The sequence below is a fragment of the Miscanthus floridulus genome, chromosome 5 (genome assembly GCF_019320115.1).
Source record: "Miscanthus floridulus cultivar M001 chromosome 5, ASM1932011v1, whole genome shotgun sequence".
Lineage (NCBI taxonomy): Eukaryota > Viridiplantae > Streptophyta > Magnoliopsida > Poales > Poaceae > Miscanthus > Miscanthus floridulus.
In genome coordinates this window covers 124429883-124446060 of record NC_089584.1, presented here as the reverse complement: position 1 = coordinate 124446060, position 16178 = coordinate 124429883, and the positions used below count along the sequence as shown (strand labels likewise).

The following is a 16178-nucleotide window of genomic DNA, read 5'->3' as shown; positions in this document are numbered from 1 at the left end:
GCAGGGTCTCAGATCTATAAGCACATGGGAGACATCAGACGACATCTAGTACGACCACATCACAGATCTACGTAACTTTGGATGGAGTACCGTCAAAACCTCTAGCTTTTCATTATATTTAGAAATACTAATATTTAGGTGTAATAAGTATTTATTAAATTACAAATGAGATATATTTTATATTAAACATGTTTGTAGATAAATAAAAAAATAGCATTAAAAAGCAAGACTGCAAGGTCTGTGCAAACCGCGGGTGCGCCTTAGCTTGCAGCTTGCAAGTCTTTGATAGTGGGCACAAAGTTCTGCATGATAAAGCATCATTTGCTGCATAATCCAACACCCAAATAGGCATGCCTAAGGTAGTATTAATACATCTATACTATTCAGCCCTCGCCCAAAAGGGCACTATTTGAACACAGCCATCTCAAGGTTTACATTTACAATACACGGAAGTACAAATGAATGAATATCGTGGAGCACTGCATAGTCTAGGGTTCTGATAAGCGGGGCATCATCCCAATCTAGGGTTCTGTGTGGCCTGATGATAGGTGCAGGGAAACACTGTCTTCCCATCGCTCACTGCTTGCAGCAGCAGCAGGAGACCACGGTATTATAGGAGGGACCATATCCATATATCTTTACTGATGCAATTGTACCTCTGCAACTTTGATTTAGTGGCTACTGTACAGTTCACGGTACTAGTTTCTTCGTCAATATTTTGGACCATATTTGATCTCAAAGATATTCCTGTGCAGCAAGGTATCTGCAATCAACTGATTGGAATCAGATCAAGTAATATTATCTAGCAAGAAATTGCAGTTACATCTGACAGGCGGGAATGCGAGCACAAATTCCAGATTGTTGCGGTAGCAAGGTGTGACATACTTAGAAGAGCAAGCTCAGATAGAAAATAATCCATCCCGCCATGGAGAACACGGCAAAAATGTGAACCCAGAACAAAATTGCAGCTGATTCTTTTCCACACCCTCTCAGATTTGCAACAGCACCTGCAACAAACAATCCTATCCTCAGATTCCGTACTGTGGTTTCCTAACATGGAGAACATGCAAGGCACCACCCAATGCCTTACAGATGTCAACTAACACACAAAATCGTTGAGAATCTGTACACATGGGCACATGAAGATAAGTGATAGCTGATAAGATACATCCCTTGTTGGTTTCACATACCTGACAGCACTGATGTGGGCATAGAATGCTGCAGTAGCAGGACAAACTTGAACATTTTATCATCTTTGGGAATGAAACCAAGTTTATCAACTAATATGATAATGCCAACCCCAGCAAGAGGGACCAAGACCAACCGTGCAAAAATTATAGCAACGGTGGTACGGACACCAAGCCTCTTACTTCCTTCACCAGGGCCTGATTCCATAAATAAACATGGATAAAGACAAAAACATGAGAAATACCTCTAAACCAAATAAGATGGTTATTCTAAGGGTGACCACACCCCATGCAATTTCTCCAAAGTTTTAACTAAAATAGTTACTTACCATCGACAAGATTACCCCCAACAGCAAGTAAAATGCATGGGATCATAGCTTCTCTGAAAAGTATGCCACATAATTAGGTGATAGATGATAGATACATTCATCTCAGTTTGATAACTTTATTGGCAAGAGAACAAAACAAGAAATGAAACATGTAGATACCCAAGAATGAGGCAGCTGTCTGTGAAAAAGAACAGAGGGGCATCATCTGTAAGGACAAAATTCTTCAAGAATGGGATAACACCGATTACAATTGCGAACGCCTGGGTTAAACAATGGTCAAGGGGAAAAGGTTGTAGAATTAGTATATAAATAATTGCTAGTAGAATTTGGTTTAAAAATTGCTAGTAGAACAGCAGCAATACATACAGATGCAATAATCGGTGGCTGGAGAAGCTGCTTGTCTTTCAGGAACTTAACCACACATTTAACATAGCCCATTATCTGCATTAATATAACAAAATCATCTAATTTTGCAGTGGGAAGTAAGAGCACCAAACTGATATTCGAAATCAGCTCCACTATTAGAATTTCTTACCTTTGTTCCTACAGAAGTGGCACGTTCCTTTTGAACTTCCCCAGCAGATAACAACGGTTCATTCTCTGGTACAGTACTAGTGTGAGTGTTCATAAGATAATTTCCTATTTGGGGCACTGTATTCTCTCCAGATGCCTTGATTGGGAGTTCATCCTCTTCAGAACCATCAAAGGTCTGTCCTGGTGGTGGAGCAAGCATCTTGAATACATATGTGTAAACAATAATTGCACCAACCTGCAACATATCGAGGATTTACTGAGTGAATAACCTCAACAGCTAATTGTATGCATAGTCTAGATGATAAGCGGATATCTTTAAACAACAAGGTCACTATGCTGACTTGAGTAAAAATGAGCATGTACAAGCTGAGAAAAGCGAAGAGTATGGCGTACCCATTGGCCAAATGAGATATACGCATTCCCATCTTGATTGCATTTATCAGAGTCACCAAATGGGTTAGAAGGATCCCGACATAACGCTGCAATGAGGACCAGAGGTATATTTCCAATATTTCCTGCAAAAGAAAAGGAGAGCATTGGTATTGGATAACGAATGGTAAATAGAAAATAAAACTTATTTTCAGAACACAAAAGTGGTACCTATTCCTATATGGATAATAGTGAACTTGAAGTATGGATATGGAGGTCGGATGATAGATGCCACAACAAATCCGATCAAAGAGCCGGATACTGCGCCTACAACAATATTTACTGGAATATACCACCTGCAAACATGCAAGTATAGATGATATATAAAAAAACAAAACAAAAGTAAAAGCAGAACAGAAGTTCAGAACAGTTATTTGACAAAGGAAAATTTCGAGGACACATACTCCTAAAGAAGCTTATGCATAAAAGTGGACACTTGTTATACATATACACACACGAAGGGGAAAGGAATCCATGAATATGTCAAAATGTAGGACAGAATAGTGAATAGTCCATTACATAAATTTCTATCATTTTCTACAAGATATATATTGCCAGTAAAAAAAATAGGTTACTATATTATATGGAAACAAACTACTTGGAATAGTTTCTCCAATCTTTACTGCAGTATTTCAGTATGTTAAAAATAAAGTAGCGCTACTAAATTAATCCTGGAATGTGGAGTCAATCCCTATGAACCATAAATTCAACTGGAACCAAATTAATGCTTGAGCGCTGATTTCCTTCACCTTCAGTTGGTCTTTTCTTTGTAGTTTTGTAGAAAGCTAGAGCTTCCAAAGCTAAATTGTTCCATATGGAACTTAATTACTTAAAGATTGACCCAACCAGAAAGATCAACAATAGCACACCATTTGATTGTCATTTTCAGTAATCTAATATTTGCAGGATGTATTGCTTATAGAGGGCCAGCGGCATATACAAATATAGAGATGATTAGCTGAAAACAACTTCTCGGTCAATAGTTCACACATCAGAAATCAAGAACCATGCACACCTGGACGAAGCATGACACTATGTTTATAATAACAAAAATTGAAGTACGATAACAATCGAAATTATCCTTACCATTGTATCATCTTCTCGATAGTGATTGCTCTACCCAATTGGGAAAATATAAGGCATGGAAGCAGAAGGGAAAACACAAGCTGCAGCAAACAGTGAAAATATTATATCTAATTTCATAAAGCGAGAAAACATATTAGCACAATCAAGTCCTCTACTGCTCCACATATTCCTACTTTTGAACAAAATCCAGCTACAGTTGTCCATTACGCAACCTTCCATTAACTAGCTTTTATTACAAGAGACAAAGCTCACCCCATTGAGAAGCTTGCGGCCGTTGGGCTGGAGAATGTTGACGTACTTGGAGGCCATGAGGAACCCCATGAAGCAGACAGTGAACACCTTGGCGATGGGCAGCACGGCGTACTTGAGCATGCTCAGCACCGACGTCCCCTCGGTGCCTCCTTGCGCCGCCGTGGACAGCACCTCCAGGAGCGACCTCTCCATCATGGCTTGACCCAGACCTGACTACTGAAGCCTTCTTTTCCTTGCCTCAGGATCCAGTGACCCACGCAACCAGGACTCTGCCATTATTGGACTCTGCCATTATTTAAGCATGACTTTAGAAGGCAAAACATAGAGGTAACATCAGGTAAACTGTGGAACTGCTTTTGGCGCTGGTTGTTCAGGGGCCACCCAGCTGTTAGAGAGCTCGTCGTTCGTTCGCACAGAGGGAGTCAAGAGGAACGCGCAGAGCCCAGCTCACCGGATTCGCGTAACGCGATACGGCAGGCAGCTACCCCGAAGCGGGAAGCTTAGTAATAACAAACTTCTTGTTGGACGAAAACACACGCATCGACAATACAATAAATTCGGGAAGAGAAATTATGACTAAGGGCCTGTTTTGATTCCATGTACTAAACTAAAATATAGATTAAAATACTTACTTTTAGTCCCTAAAATGCCAAACATATGAACTAAAGGGTTTAGTCCTGGTCCATGAGGGGTTGATTAAACTGGACTAAAGTGTTCTGGAGATACTCCTGCCCCTCATTACTCCCCATCCCACCCGTGGCCAGCAGCTATAATATCTTCATCTCAACAGAGGTAATATTATCTTTATACAACTGCATTAATAGACTTTAGTCCCTAAAATCAAACAAGATCCGGACTAAACTTTAGTCCAGAAACTAAACTTTAGGCCGCGCACTAAAAAAAACCAAACAGGCCCTGACTAGATTCCAAACAACCACTCCTACTGCTAGAAAAAGATGACGACACCGAGACCCCCGAGCACTCCAGATGACGACACCGAGACCCCTGAGCACTCCATTGGTCCTGGGTTCGAAATTCGCATGGTCGGGGGATCCAGTTCCCCAGCTGCCGAGCTGCGTAGGAAGTAGGCATCCTGCGGCCGATTCGATTCGTCACGCACACGGCACATCCATATCAACAGCAGCTTCAAAACCGATTACCATATACGCGCTAAACCACTCCGCGGAAGCTTAGGAAGCAACCGAGCTCAGAATCCCGACGCCACATATCACCATCTACATCCAAAAAACAGGGACAGAGAGAAAGCAAACAAACAAGCAGTCGCGAATCGCTCAATGCGAGCGAGAGCGATCGCGAACGAGGCCACGCCACGCCACCCGCGAATCGTGAACCCCCGACCAAGCTAGAGGCGGACTGGCCCCAGAAGCGAAGAACTCAACTCACCGCGAGAGGCCGCCGAGTCGAGGTGTCACCCGGTGCGCGCGTGGGGTGCGATTGAAAATCCGTAGCGGAGGGGAGAGGTCGAGAAAATTGGCTATTTGCCATCGCAAACCTTCACAAAATTGCCATCCAAGAGATTGACTTCACAAAATTACCAATCTAAATATATTTACTTTGATTTTGTTGCCATACTCCCTATTTAGTTGCTTTGTTAATAGTTTTTTGGGAATCCCTTTCACGCGAAAAGACATTGTTGCCCTTCTGCTTAATTGACATGAAGAGATGAGATCGAGACTATTCGCATCGTACGAAAGCACTCCAAACGAAGAACCGCCGCTCGCGTGCCCTAGACATCCACGATGCAGGGCGGCCGCGACGCCGCACCGCCGGCGGACGCGCTCGTCGCCGCCACACAACCACCCGTGCTCAGCGCCGCCACGCCGTCCACCCGCGCTTGCCGCGACCACGGTGGCCGTCGACACGACCATGGAGGAACTCGGAGCGTCCTCGGCGGCCGTCGGCACGACCACGGTGGAACTCAGAGCGACCTCGCCGCACCTCGTCGCGGCCCCAACAGCAAGCGCGCTCATCTTGCTGCAGGCGGCAGACACGCTCGGTAGGCTAGATGCAGCCCCAACGTCCCGCGCCCCACCGGGTCCGAGTCCGTCCCTCACGGTGGATGCACCGGCGTCGACCGTAAACTGCAAACGATATGTGGTTTAGGTTTGATATGGAGGTTGATGATCCTATACCACAAGTTGACTGGGACAACTTGCAGATAGTAGAGTCACACGATGAGGAAGGAAGAATTGAACTTTTGAGTGAAAATCAAATATCTGTGTTTTTAGGCTCAATTTATGCATGTGTGAGATGAACTCATTTATACTCAGCTTATGGATTCGGATGTGAACTCATTTTATTCTCAATTTATGAATTTGTGTGACAGACATAGGCGTGCATGTATTCTAATTATATTGTCCACCTGATTGTTTTTTTTTCAAAACCCGGCCAAATGCATGCACAGTAGCTCGTACAGAAGCATGCAGGCCATTAGATTCAGATATCAGCTGATCTGCCTGACGCCTGACGCAGCCAAGGTGCGAAGGGTGATCCGCCTGACGTCTCCCGGCAGCCAAGGGCAGAAATGTCTTTTCGCATGGGGGACGAATCCAAAAAAAAAGAAACAAAGGAGCTAAATATGGATTATGGCAAAAAAAAGTATACATGTTTAGGTTGGCAATTTTGCGAAGTCAATCTTTTGGATGGCAATTTTGCGAAGCCCATTGTTTGGAATGGCAAATAGCCAATTTTCTCGGAGAGGTCAGGGGCACGAGGAATTGGGAGCGTGCCGCTGCGCTCGTCCCGGCCCGGGCCGTACGCCCAGCCTCGCTGCTCCGTGCTGGCGTGCTGCCTGCCTGCCTCTGGACTGTGGTGGATTGGATGGCGGTCGGGCCCCGTCGGGCGGCTTGCCAATGCCATGTGGCGGGTTCATTTCCCCTGCTAGGTTTATTTCCTTTTTGTCTCCCAGTCTAGGGGTGTTTGCAGCGAAGAACTCCTATGGCTATCTCCAACGACACTTTAAATACAAGACTCATTCATTTTTGATAGTGTTATAGGTAAAATATTCAATACCTATTCGATATCTTCTTTAACAATAATACCTAAAAAAAATTATTTCTGCAAATGGGTTTTCAGGAGAAAAGATGCCCATATATTAGGGTGTGCCTCTCAGGCAACCCAAAATAGGTCCCGTATAGGTACTCTGTTGGAGGCTGATTTTAGGTCTCTTGCTACCAATTTTGAGTTTGGGTGCCCATATGAGTTTCTTGTTGGAGACAGTCTATGTCGACATAATATCGTCGGCAGTCCTCCGAAGGGTATCCCACGAAGATAGATTGATCGGCAGAGGAGCGTGAGATCAAGAACAAGAAGGCAACAGAGACACGAGTTAGACAGGTTCAGAACATCAGTATAACGTAATACCATACTCCTATGGTCTGTTGATTTGTATTAGCTATCGTATGATATTGCGTGAGTTTAGAGGGGGTTACTGCCCGCCTTACATGGTCCGGGGAGCAGGGTTACAAGTCGGTTAGATCTGAGAGATAACCGAAAAGTAATAACTGATTACAGGAATCTTAAGATCATACATATCCTAACAGATCTCGTAATATCTTCAGGATATCTTTCTGGTGTCTTGCGGGAGGCATCGAGTAGCGTCGTGTCCCGCAAGGCTGTCTTATAGGCCAGGCCACCCCTGGGGGTGCAGCCTATATGGTCTGCCGTGGGTATCCGGGGTTGTACACCCCACAGCTAGTTCCCGAGCACCTTGTACCCGTTGTGCAACGCCGTCTTGAGCTTGTCTGAGCAGGTGCGAACAAAGCCAAACAGTCAAACTCATGGTCCGACCACCGTGATGAGTTGCCGAGTAGTTATGAGCAGTTGCCGAGCAGTGTAACCCAAGTACGGCTTGCCATAAGGGAGTAAGGAGCTCAAGTTCAGATTCGAAAATTTCTTTGCAGTGAATCAAGTGTGTCCACTTAGAGTCCGACCACGAGAAAAGGAGATAGTCTTCATCAATTTGCAGAGACACGGAGTCTTTCAGAAAAAACAAACACATTCACTGCGAGGTGAAGTGTGTCCACTTAGTCCCCGAGCCTGACACTAAATGATGTAGACATGTGGTGCCAGGGTCCAAAGTAGAAAAAGTAGAAAATCAGCCGAGCAGGCAGCCAGTCCCCGAGCGTAGCCCTGAAGAGCACATTCACCTCAAGGTGAAGTGTGTCCACTTAGTCCCCGAGCCTGATAGTAGGTGACATGGTCACGTGGTGTCAGGATCAAAAACAGCAGTCAACTTAGAGAACAGCAAAATCGCGGAGAAAACACCAGAGTAATGACTGTACAACAGTAATTACTGAGCCGTAATGGTCGGCGGAGATGTTGGCGAATATTCGACGAGTAATAACCAATTGCGGTGATAAATAAACAATGCGGGCCGGGGCTGTGCGAAGGCCTAGGTAACGGCCCACCTTCAGTTGTGGAGAATTCGGAGAAGCGCAATGTGCGGGAACGGTTTCCCAAAAACCCTCGAATGCGAAAAGGTGGAAAAAGTGCTTTATAACTGCGCCATCGCACCCCGCGCTCATACCTTTGCCCCCTTGTCATTTCATCTTCCTCCTCAGCCCTCGCCCTTCCAGATTCACATCCATACTTGCTGCCGCTGCCAAACCCTAACTAGATCTAAGAGATGGCACCGAAGAAGGGAGCTGCGAAGCCAAAAAAGATGAGCCCCAAGAAGATGATTGCCGAAGTCAGGCGTGATGAAGACTGGGTGCCGTCGCGGACCGAAGAGGCGGAGCTCAACAGATTAGTGGAGGCGGGAGTCCTTCCGGACTGTGTTACCGCCGGATGGCGGCCGGCCCTCATTGAGCCCTTCCCAATGCCCCATACTAATGAAGCAATGGTGTTTAAGGATTATTTTTGGCGAGGATTGAGATTCCATGTTCATCCTTTTCTGAGGGATTTGTTGGAGTTCTGGATGGTTAGTTTGTGCAATCTGCACTCAAACACCATTTTGCATATCTCGATCTTCATCCATTTCTATGAGGCGTTTCTTGGAATCCTTCCCCATTTCAACCTCTTCTACCACCTGTTCTAGCTAAAGAAAAGAGTTGGTGGCGGTTCCAAGGTGGTCGGCGGAGTGTACCTTCAGCTGTGCGATGGAATGGCTGGCGAGTACCTAACTGTACCACTGAACACGTCGCTGAAAGGGTAGAACGCTAGGTGGTTTTATATGAAACAAATCCACTCTGCCATCCACTGCAATGCCGACCACGTCCTAGAGAGCTAGAGAAGCTGGTCGGAGATGCCAAGCAGCATGGATATGGAGCAAGTGAGGGAGCTCCTTGGCTTGATTAAGGGCGTGAAGACCAATGGTGGATTGGTGGCGGCGAGCTTCATAGTGCGTCGCATTCAACCTTGTAAGGAGAGAGCCCATCCCACCTTTGAAATCAAGGGAGAGACCGACGGTACCTAGAAGAGGCCGGAGATGCTGTCAAGGGACATTGTGGAAGAGCGGGCTATAGAGCTATTCACTCTGTTTGCCTCATTCAGCATGTCAGGGTATACAAAGTCCTTTAACTGCAAGAATCTACCTCCCTAGGTAAATATCTCAGTTGTATGTTCCTGATGTTTTTTCCCTTTTTCATTTTTGAACATTGGACTGATTCACTTATGCGAAGATCCACTCGCAGGATAGGGTGGTGTACTTCTCAGTCGTGCTGAGGAGCAAATGGCCGAAGGGAGTAGACACCCAGCCACCGCCATAGCCTGACAAGGGCGCAATCAGCATCTCATCGAAGAGTCTATCCCTAGTGTCAGAGAAAGTCTGGGGGAAGAGGGCAGCAGCAGATGAACTAGCCTAGAAAAAGAGAAAGATTGCGGGTGCCACTCCCATCAAACTGGGTGACATCTCGCTTGGTGGAGACCGACCTACTCAGACACGGAGTGTAGCCATGTCTGAGTGGTCAGATGATGACAAGGCTCCGGTGGCTCCTCTGCCTTAGAGCAGCAGGTGAGGGGAGTCCTCGAGCAGCAGGCGACGAGAGTCCCCAAGCAGCAGGCGACGAGGGCCTCCATGCAGTAGGAAATGGGAGTCCCTGAGCAGTAGACGGAGGAAGCCCCATAGCGGAGGGTAGACCAGAGGCCGACGGTTGAGGAGGTAGCACCTCCGCCCTAGAGCATAGAAGTTGACCCCACGGCCATGCCCGGGTGCTTGGGTAGGCGTCACCGGTTCAAGAAATTGTATCAGCAGACCAAACCGTAAGTATCCTTGCCTCGAAGTAACTTTGCTGTCGTTTCTTAGCTTTTTTAGCGCATGACGAGAAGATCCGATGCAGTGCAAAGCATGCGGAGGATCCAGCCCCACCCGTCCAGATTATCGAGCAATCGAAGGCTGGTCCTAGAGTAGAAAAGGTGCTAGTAGACCCCATGCTGGAGTCCCCAGTTGCTCAGCGGCCTATGGAGGAGTCAACTACAGCTACTGGTAGACTTGGCAGCAATGAGAGGTTGGCTGATGGGTTGGCGATGGTGCCGAAAGCGATGGTGGAAACCACCGGATCTTCAAGGGCAGAGGCTAGAGCTGCTGATGCTGCGCCGGCGTTCGGTGCGGAGAGGCCTACGGTGCCTGTGGAGCAGACGGTGCTGCCCGAGGCGTTGGAGGTCATGGTTGGACACACTATCTAGCCACCAAGCCCCCTAGGTAGTACATCCAGCTATAGCGGAGGAGGATGATGTGGAAGAGATCAAGCGTGCTGAACCTCGACCCCAACCTGTCTGAATCCTCCATAAGCACAATGATGAGGTGGTGGTTGTCGAGGAGGAGGACACCACCAAGGAGATGAGGAGACTGAAGTCCGTTGTTGCTGGCATGATGAAACAAATTGAGGCTAGTACTGCATCTAGAGAGCTTGTCTTTGATGTTGGAGATCGGAATTCGTCATTATCATTGTGCATTTGTAGGGGATAACTCGGATTGCCAAGCAGTGGCACCAGCTGATAAAGAGGATGGAGCCTCTTGTTGAGGAGAATGAAAAACTTAAAGTGATGATGAACCTCATGGAAAGAAACATCCAGAGGGCCCAGCATGAGCGAGACCTTGCAGAGTCCAACGCATGGGACCTAGAACACCAGAAGGGCATCCTATCAAAATGGCTGGCGACCATGTTCGAGCAGCTGTGGAGCAAGTCCGAGTAGCTAGCCACTGTCTCCAAGCGACTGACAAGTGCTTTCGAGCAGTTGGAGCAGCTGCGGAAAGTCTCCAAGCAGAAGAAAGGTATGTTGTATCAGCGAATCTGCTTTGTATTGCTGAGTAGCTATATCTTTGGTGATGACTATTGTGCTTGTAGAGCAAGACACAGAGCTCGGCCAGCTATGCTAGGCCCTCAAACAACTCTGAGAGGAGAAGGTGAAGGAGTCAGAGCGAGCGGACAAACTGGCCAAGGAGCTAAAAGGTGAATACTTCCTGGCCGGAGTTACTGCTGAAGTGGTTTTCTTGTTTGATGGAACCTTATAATGCTTGTAGGATACCATCATAAAGTCAAGGCACGGTTTGATGTGCTGGTGCAGGAGGCTAGGACCCAAAGGGACAAGTTCGACATCGTAGTCGTTGAAGTTAAACCGATGCTCGACTACGTCGACCTAGAGGCGGCTCCTCAGCCTGACTGTTGGCCACAGCATTTGGACACCATCATCTAGAGGTGCAAGGCAGCGTGGGAGAACTTCAAGAGCTTCAACCACGACGCCATTGTTACCGCCGCTACTCATGCTCTTGCGGTGGTTCGGTCCCACTATCTAGCCATTGACCTTAAGGCGATAGGGGGCGGATTCGCCGAAGGGCTAGATGAGGCAGAGACCCAGCAGCTAGAGGATGAGGTGGAGGACACGGCAAAAAAGTTGGCCGGCGATATAGACCTATTCGGCGAGACGGGCGGTGATGACGGAGCTTGGTGATCTGTTCGATAATATTATCTATAACATTTGGAGAAGGTAGTTAGAGCGCGCGATAGCGCGGAAAACATTTATATATTTGTATAAATGTTATGAAGTGCATGTTTATGCGACTTGTTCATATTTGTGGCAAAGAATCGTTTAGTAACATCTAAATGCAATTATGCGTAGTATAAGTAGCAGCTGAGCAGTTAGTTTGTTACTAAACTCTTTGGCCTTAGCTAGCCCATAGTCCATAACATCAAGTGCGGAGCCCATGGACATCTAGGAGGAACATGTGTCACCAAGGAACCATAGGCGACCACCCATAACGCAGAGCGCGGAGGCCATAGCACGTGTAGGGAGAGATCGGAGACTGGGTCTTCTCCATAAAGCGTAGAGCGGAACATGTGCTACTTGGCGATTGGCGAAATGACTTGGAGACAAACGTAGTATAAGTGGCGTCCAAGCAATTAGTTCTTTACTAAGCTATCAGCCTTAGCTAGCCCATAGTCCATAACATCGAGCGTGGAGCCCGTGCACGTGTAGGAGGAATAGGCATGACCAAGGAACCATAGCCGAGCACCCATAACGCAAAGCGCGGAGCCTGTGACATGTGTAGGGAGAGATCAGAGATGGAGTCTTTTCCCTAGAGAACAGAACAGAACATATGCTGCTCGCTAATCGGTGAAATATCTTGGAGATTTGGAGAAACATCTTCGGCGATTTGGAGAAACATGCTGCGAAATACGTTGGCGGTTTGGAGAAAACGTGTTCGGTGAATTGGAGAAAAATGTGGCAAAATATGTTGGTGATTTGGAGAAAACGTGTTCAGTGAATTGGAGAAAATGTGTTTGGCACATTGGAGAAAAATGTGTTCGGTGATTTGGAGAAAAACGTGTTCGGTGATTTTGAGAAAAACGTGTTCAGCGATTGGAAGAAAAACCGTTCGACGAAAACATTGGAGATTTGGAGAAACATGGGCAGCGATTTGGAGAAAAACCGTTCAGTGAAAACGTTGGAGATTTGGAGAAATGTGGGCAGCGCAGTTATGATGATTGCGTAATGAAGTTCATCATGGAGTAGCTGAAAGCTTGACGACCATAAGTGGAGATTAAACCATAATGGAGAAATAATGGAGACAAATTATGGAGACCAAAACTTTATTCATCATAGAATGGAGAGTACATATCTAGAGCGTTTTAAGGATAGAAGCGTATAAGGTGCTCGATGTGCCATGAATTGAGGGCATCGATTCCGTCTAAGTCACATAGGCGATAAGACCCTAGTCGGGTAACCTCTTTGATGATGTAAGGCCCTTCCCATGGGGAGGAGAGCTTGTGCATCCCTTTGGTTTTTTGTTTTCTACGGAGAACGAGGTCGCCGATAGCAAATGAATGACCTTTGATGTTGTGGTTGTAGTACCTCTGCAAGCCTTCTAGATATTTGGCTATGCAGACGCAAGTGATTAGGTGTTCTTCCTCGACCCTGTCGACGTCCTCTATCCGAACAGCTGCGGCTTGCTCTTCATCATAATTTTCCACCCTAGGTGCTCGGAAGGCAATATCCGCTGGTAGTATGGCTTCTGAGCCATAAACCAAGAAATATGGAGACACACCGGTGCTGTGACTAGCTTGAGTGCGTAGTCCCCAAACTACAGCTGGTAGCTCCTTGAGCCATCTACCCGGATGCTTTTCTTCTTTCTAAAATAGCCTCATTTTGAGGGCATCAAGGATCATGCTATTCGCTCATTCGACCTAGCCGTTGGCTCTACGGTGGGCAACGAAGACGCATTTGATGGAGATGCACCGGTCTTCATAGAAGTCCCAAAAGTGGTGGCTAGTAGACGTAGTTCTGAGGTCGATGATGATGCTGTTGGGAGACTAAATCTATGGATGATATCTTCGAAGAGCTCGACTACTTTCTTTGTAGTAGCCGAGACGAGCGATTTATACTCGATCCACTTGGAGAACTTATCGATGACGATGTATACATATCGAAAACCACCTGGTGCTGGCTTGAAAGGTCTAATCATATCCAGTCCCAAGCATGCGAAGGGCTAGGAAGCTAGGATGGTCTGCAGCTCTTGTGCCAGGACGCGTATCTGCTTGGTGAAAAGTTGGCATCCTTCACAACGTCGGATGAGGTCTTCTACATCGGAGATGGCCGTGGGCTACTAAAAACCAGCTCGAAAAGCTTTGTCGACCAGTGTTCTCGGGGCCGTGTGGTTGCCACAGGAACCAGAGTAAATTTCGAGAAGTAGCTTCACTCTGTCTTCTTGGGTGATGTATTTTTGCAGTATCCCTTCCTTGGCACTTTTCCTCATCAAGTTGCCATCCACCAGCACGTAATGCTTGCTTTGATGGATTAGGCATTCAGTTTCAGTCTTATCGGTGGGTACTTCAATGCTGGAGAGGTACTTGATGAACTATTCCCTCTAATCGGCGACCGATGAAGGGACCGTAAGTACCAACTGCTCAGCGGGAGAAACTTACTAAATTTCCTTATCTTCCTTAATGATGGCGCCAAAAGATCTTGAACGAAGACCCCTGGTGAAATCGCGATGCGAGAGGAGCCTAGCTTGGATAGGTGATCAGAGAGCTGAATTTGATCACGTACCACGTGGTGGTACTCGATACCATAGAACTTCCCTTCAAGCTTTCTAATTTTGGCGCAATATGCATCCATCTTCTCACTGGAGCAGGATCAATCTTTGTTGAGCTGGTTGATGACCAGCGCAGAGTCCCTGTATACCATGAGGCGTTTGACGTCGAGCTCAACGGCTATATGGAGTCCGTGGAGACATGCTTCATATTTGACGGCATTGTTGGAGGTCAAAAAGTGTATCCGGAGAATGTATCAGAGTTTATCCTTAGTCAGCGTAATAAACAGGATGCCTGTACCAGCACCATTGATGTTAAGGGCATCATTGAAGTACATCACCTAGTGCTCGAGGCAGGTGGCAGCGATGGGCTCTTGGATCTTGGTCCACTCACCGACGAAGTCAGCAAGCGCATGAGACTTGATGGTAGGCCTGCTTCTGAATTCAATGGAGTAAGTGCTGAGCTTGATAGCCCACTTGATGATACGGTCGCTGGCCTCTTTGTTGCGGAGGATGTCCCCTAGAGGGAACTCGATGACCATGGCGATCTTGTAATACTCGAAGTAGTGATGGAGCTTGCGTGAAGTAATCAAAACGACATATAGCAGCTTCTGGACTAGAGGATAATGAGTCTTGGGCTTGTTAAGAACCTTACTAATGAAATATATCGGGCGTTGCACCTTATAGGTGTTCCCGGCCTCCTCGCGTTCGACCATAATGGTTGTGCTGACGACACAAGAAGTAGTGGCGATGTAGATCAGGAGAGTTTCATCTGGCCATGGTGCCATCATGATCGGATGCTTTGTTAGGAATGACTTAGGCTGCTCAAAGGCTGTGTCTACCTCTTTTGACTAGGAAAAGCGCTCGGAGGCCTTGAGGAGTTTGAAGAATGGTAGCCCTTTTTCGCTGAGGCATGATATGAAGCAGCTTAAAGCAGCATGTAAGCTTCTATATATCCTTGATGCATGTTAGCCATTTCATGTTGGTGATGGCAGAGACCTTGTCAGGATTGGGCTCAATGCCTCATGCACTGATAATGTAGCCTAGGAGTATATCGGATGGAACTCCAAAGATGCACTTTAAAGGGTTCAGCTTCCATCGGTACCTTTTAAGGTTGGCAAATGTTTCTTCGAGGTTGGTGATAAGATCATCGGCGGTCTTGGACTTAACGACCACATCATCGATGTAAGCTTCGACATTGCGGCCGATCTGTTGATCGAGGCACATCTGGATAGCCCTTTGATAAGTCACCCCGATGTTCTTAAGTCCAAAGGACATGGTGGTATAGCAGTACGCACCGAAGGGCATGATGAATGACATTTTGATCTGGTCTTCTTCCTTGAGGAAGATCTAGTGATAGCTGGAGTAACAGTTAAGGAAGGAGAGCAGTTCACAGCCGATGGTGGAGTCTACAACTTCGTCTATCCGAGGCAGATCGAAGCCGCTTTTGGCTATTATTGTAGAACGATCAGCTTAGGAAGTGGCAAGGTGTCATGACTTCAGTCGATAGCCCTACGTACCCTCTTGTGCATCGACCAATTGGTTTGGCATTCAGGGTATCGGGTTTGAGTTTTTGAGCTGCTTTAAAAGCTTGCACGGCACATGGTTTAGCTCCGGGCATGGTCACCACCCCCCTGCTGGCCTAGCACCGTTGCTGGCTTGCCAGCGTGCACTGCCATGCCGACCGTGTCCTCACTACCACCTGCCACCACACGCTGGTCACGGCCACTACCACTGCTCACCTTGGCGCTGCTGCTGGCTCGCCCAGAGCGCGCGCCGAAGCGTCGGTCACGTCCTCACTACCGTCGTGAAGGCACATCGCGTGTAGGGTCCTGGTGCTACTGCCTTGGCTGCCTACTGCCACTCGCTGGC

At 47.0% G+C, this 16178-nt stretch overlaps 1 protein-coding gene across 5 annotated transcripts; it reads right to left on the bottom strand.

Annotated features, from left to right (window-relative positions):
* Positions 1–272: 272 nt before the first annotated feature.
* On the bottom strand, positions 273–5278 carry LOC136453423 (protein PIN-LIKES 6-like). 5 transcript variants are annotated; one of them, XM_066453997.1, is made up of 12 exons: positions 5222–5278; positions 3818–4086; positions 3566–3645; positions 2651–2775; positions 2444–2565; positions 2052–2285; positions 1883–1957; positions 1676–1776; positions 1517–1569; positions 1191–1385; positions 886–1007; positions 275–763 (listed from the first exon to the last, which is right to left on the bottom strand). In XM_066453997.1, the coding sequence occupies exons 2-11, from the start codon at positions 4010–4012 to the stop codon at positions 886–888; spliced, it is 1302 nt and encodes a 433-aa protein (XP_066310094.1). In that variant the 5' UTR covers positions 4013–4086; positions 5222–5278; the 3' UTR covers positions 275–763. The 5 variants fall into 5 exon arrangements, with proteins under 5 accessions (XP_066310097.1, XP_066310094.1, XP_066310096.1 ...); XM_066453999.1 differs by lacking the exon at positions 5222–5278 and adding an exon at positions 4269–4377; XM_066453996.1 differs by lacking the exon at positions 5222–5278 and adding an exon at positions 4269–4327 and having other exon boundaries at positions 3818–4102.
* Between the last annotated feature and the right edge of the window lie 10900 nt (positions 5279–16178).

Excerpts from the sequence above, each read along its gene's own strand:
- LOC136453423 (XM_066453997.1), bottom strand. The coding sequence starts at position 4,012 with ATGATGGAGAGGTCGCTCCTGGAGGTGCTGTCCACGGCGGCGCAAGGA. Across the intron at positions 2,286-2,443 it reads ATATCTCATTTGGCCAATGG|GTTGGTGCAATTATTGTTTA; the intron begins GTACGCCATACT and ends GATATGTTGCAG. Across the intron at positions 1,570-1,675 it reads GACAGCTGCCTCATTCTTGG|AGAAGCTATGATCCCATGCA; the intron begins GTATCTACATGT and ends CATACTTTTCAG.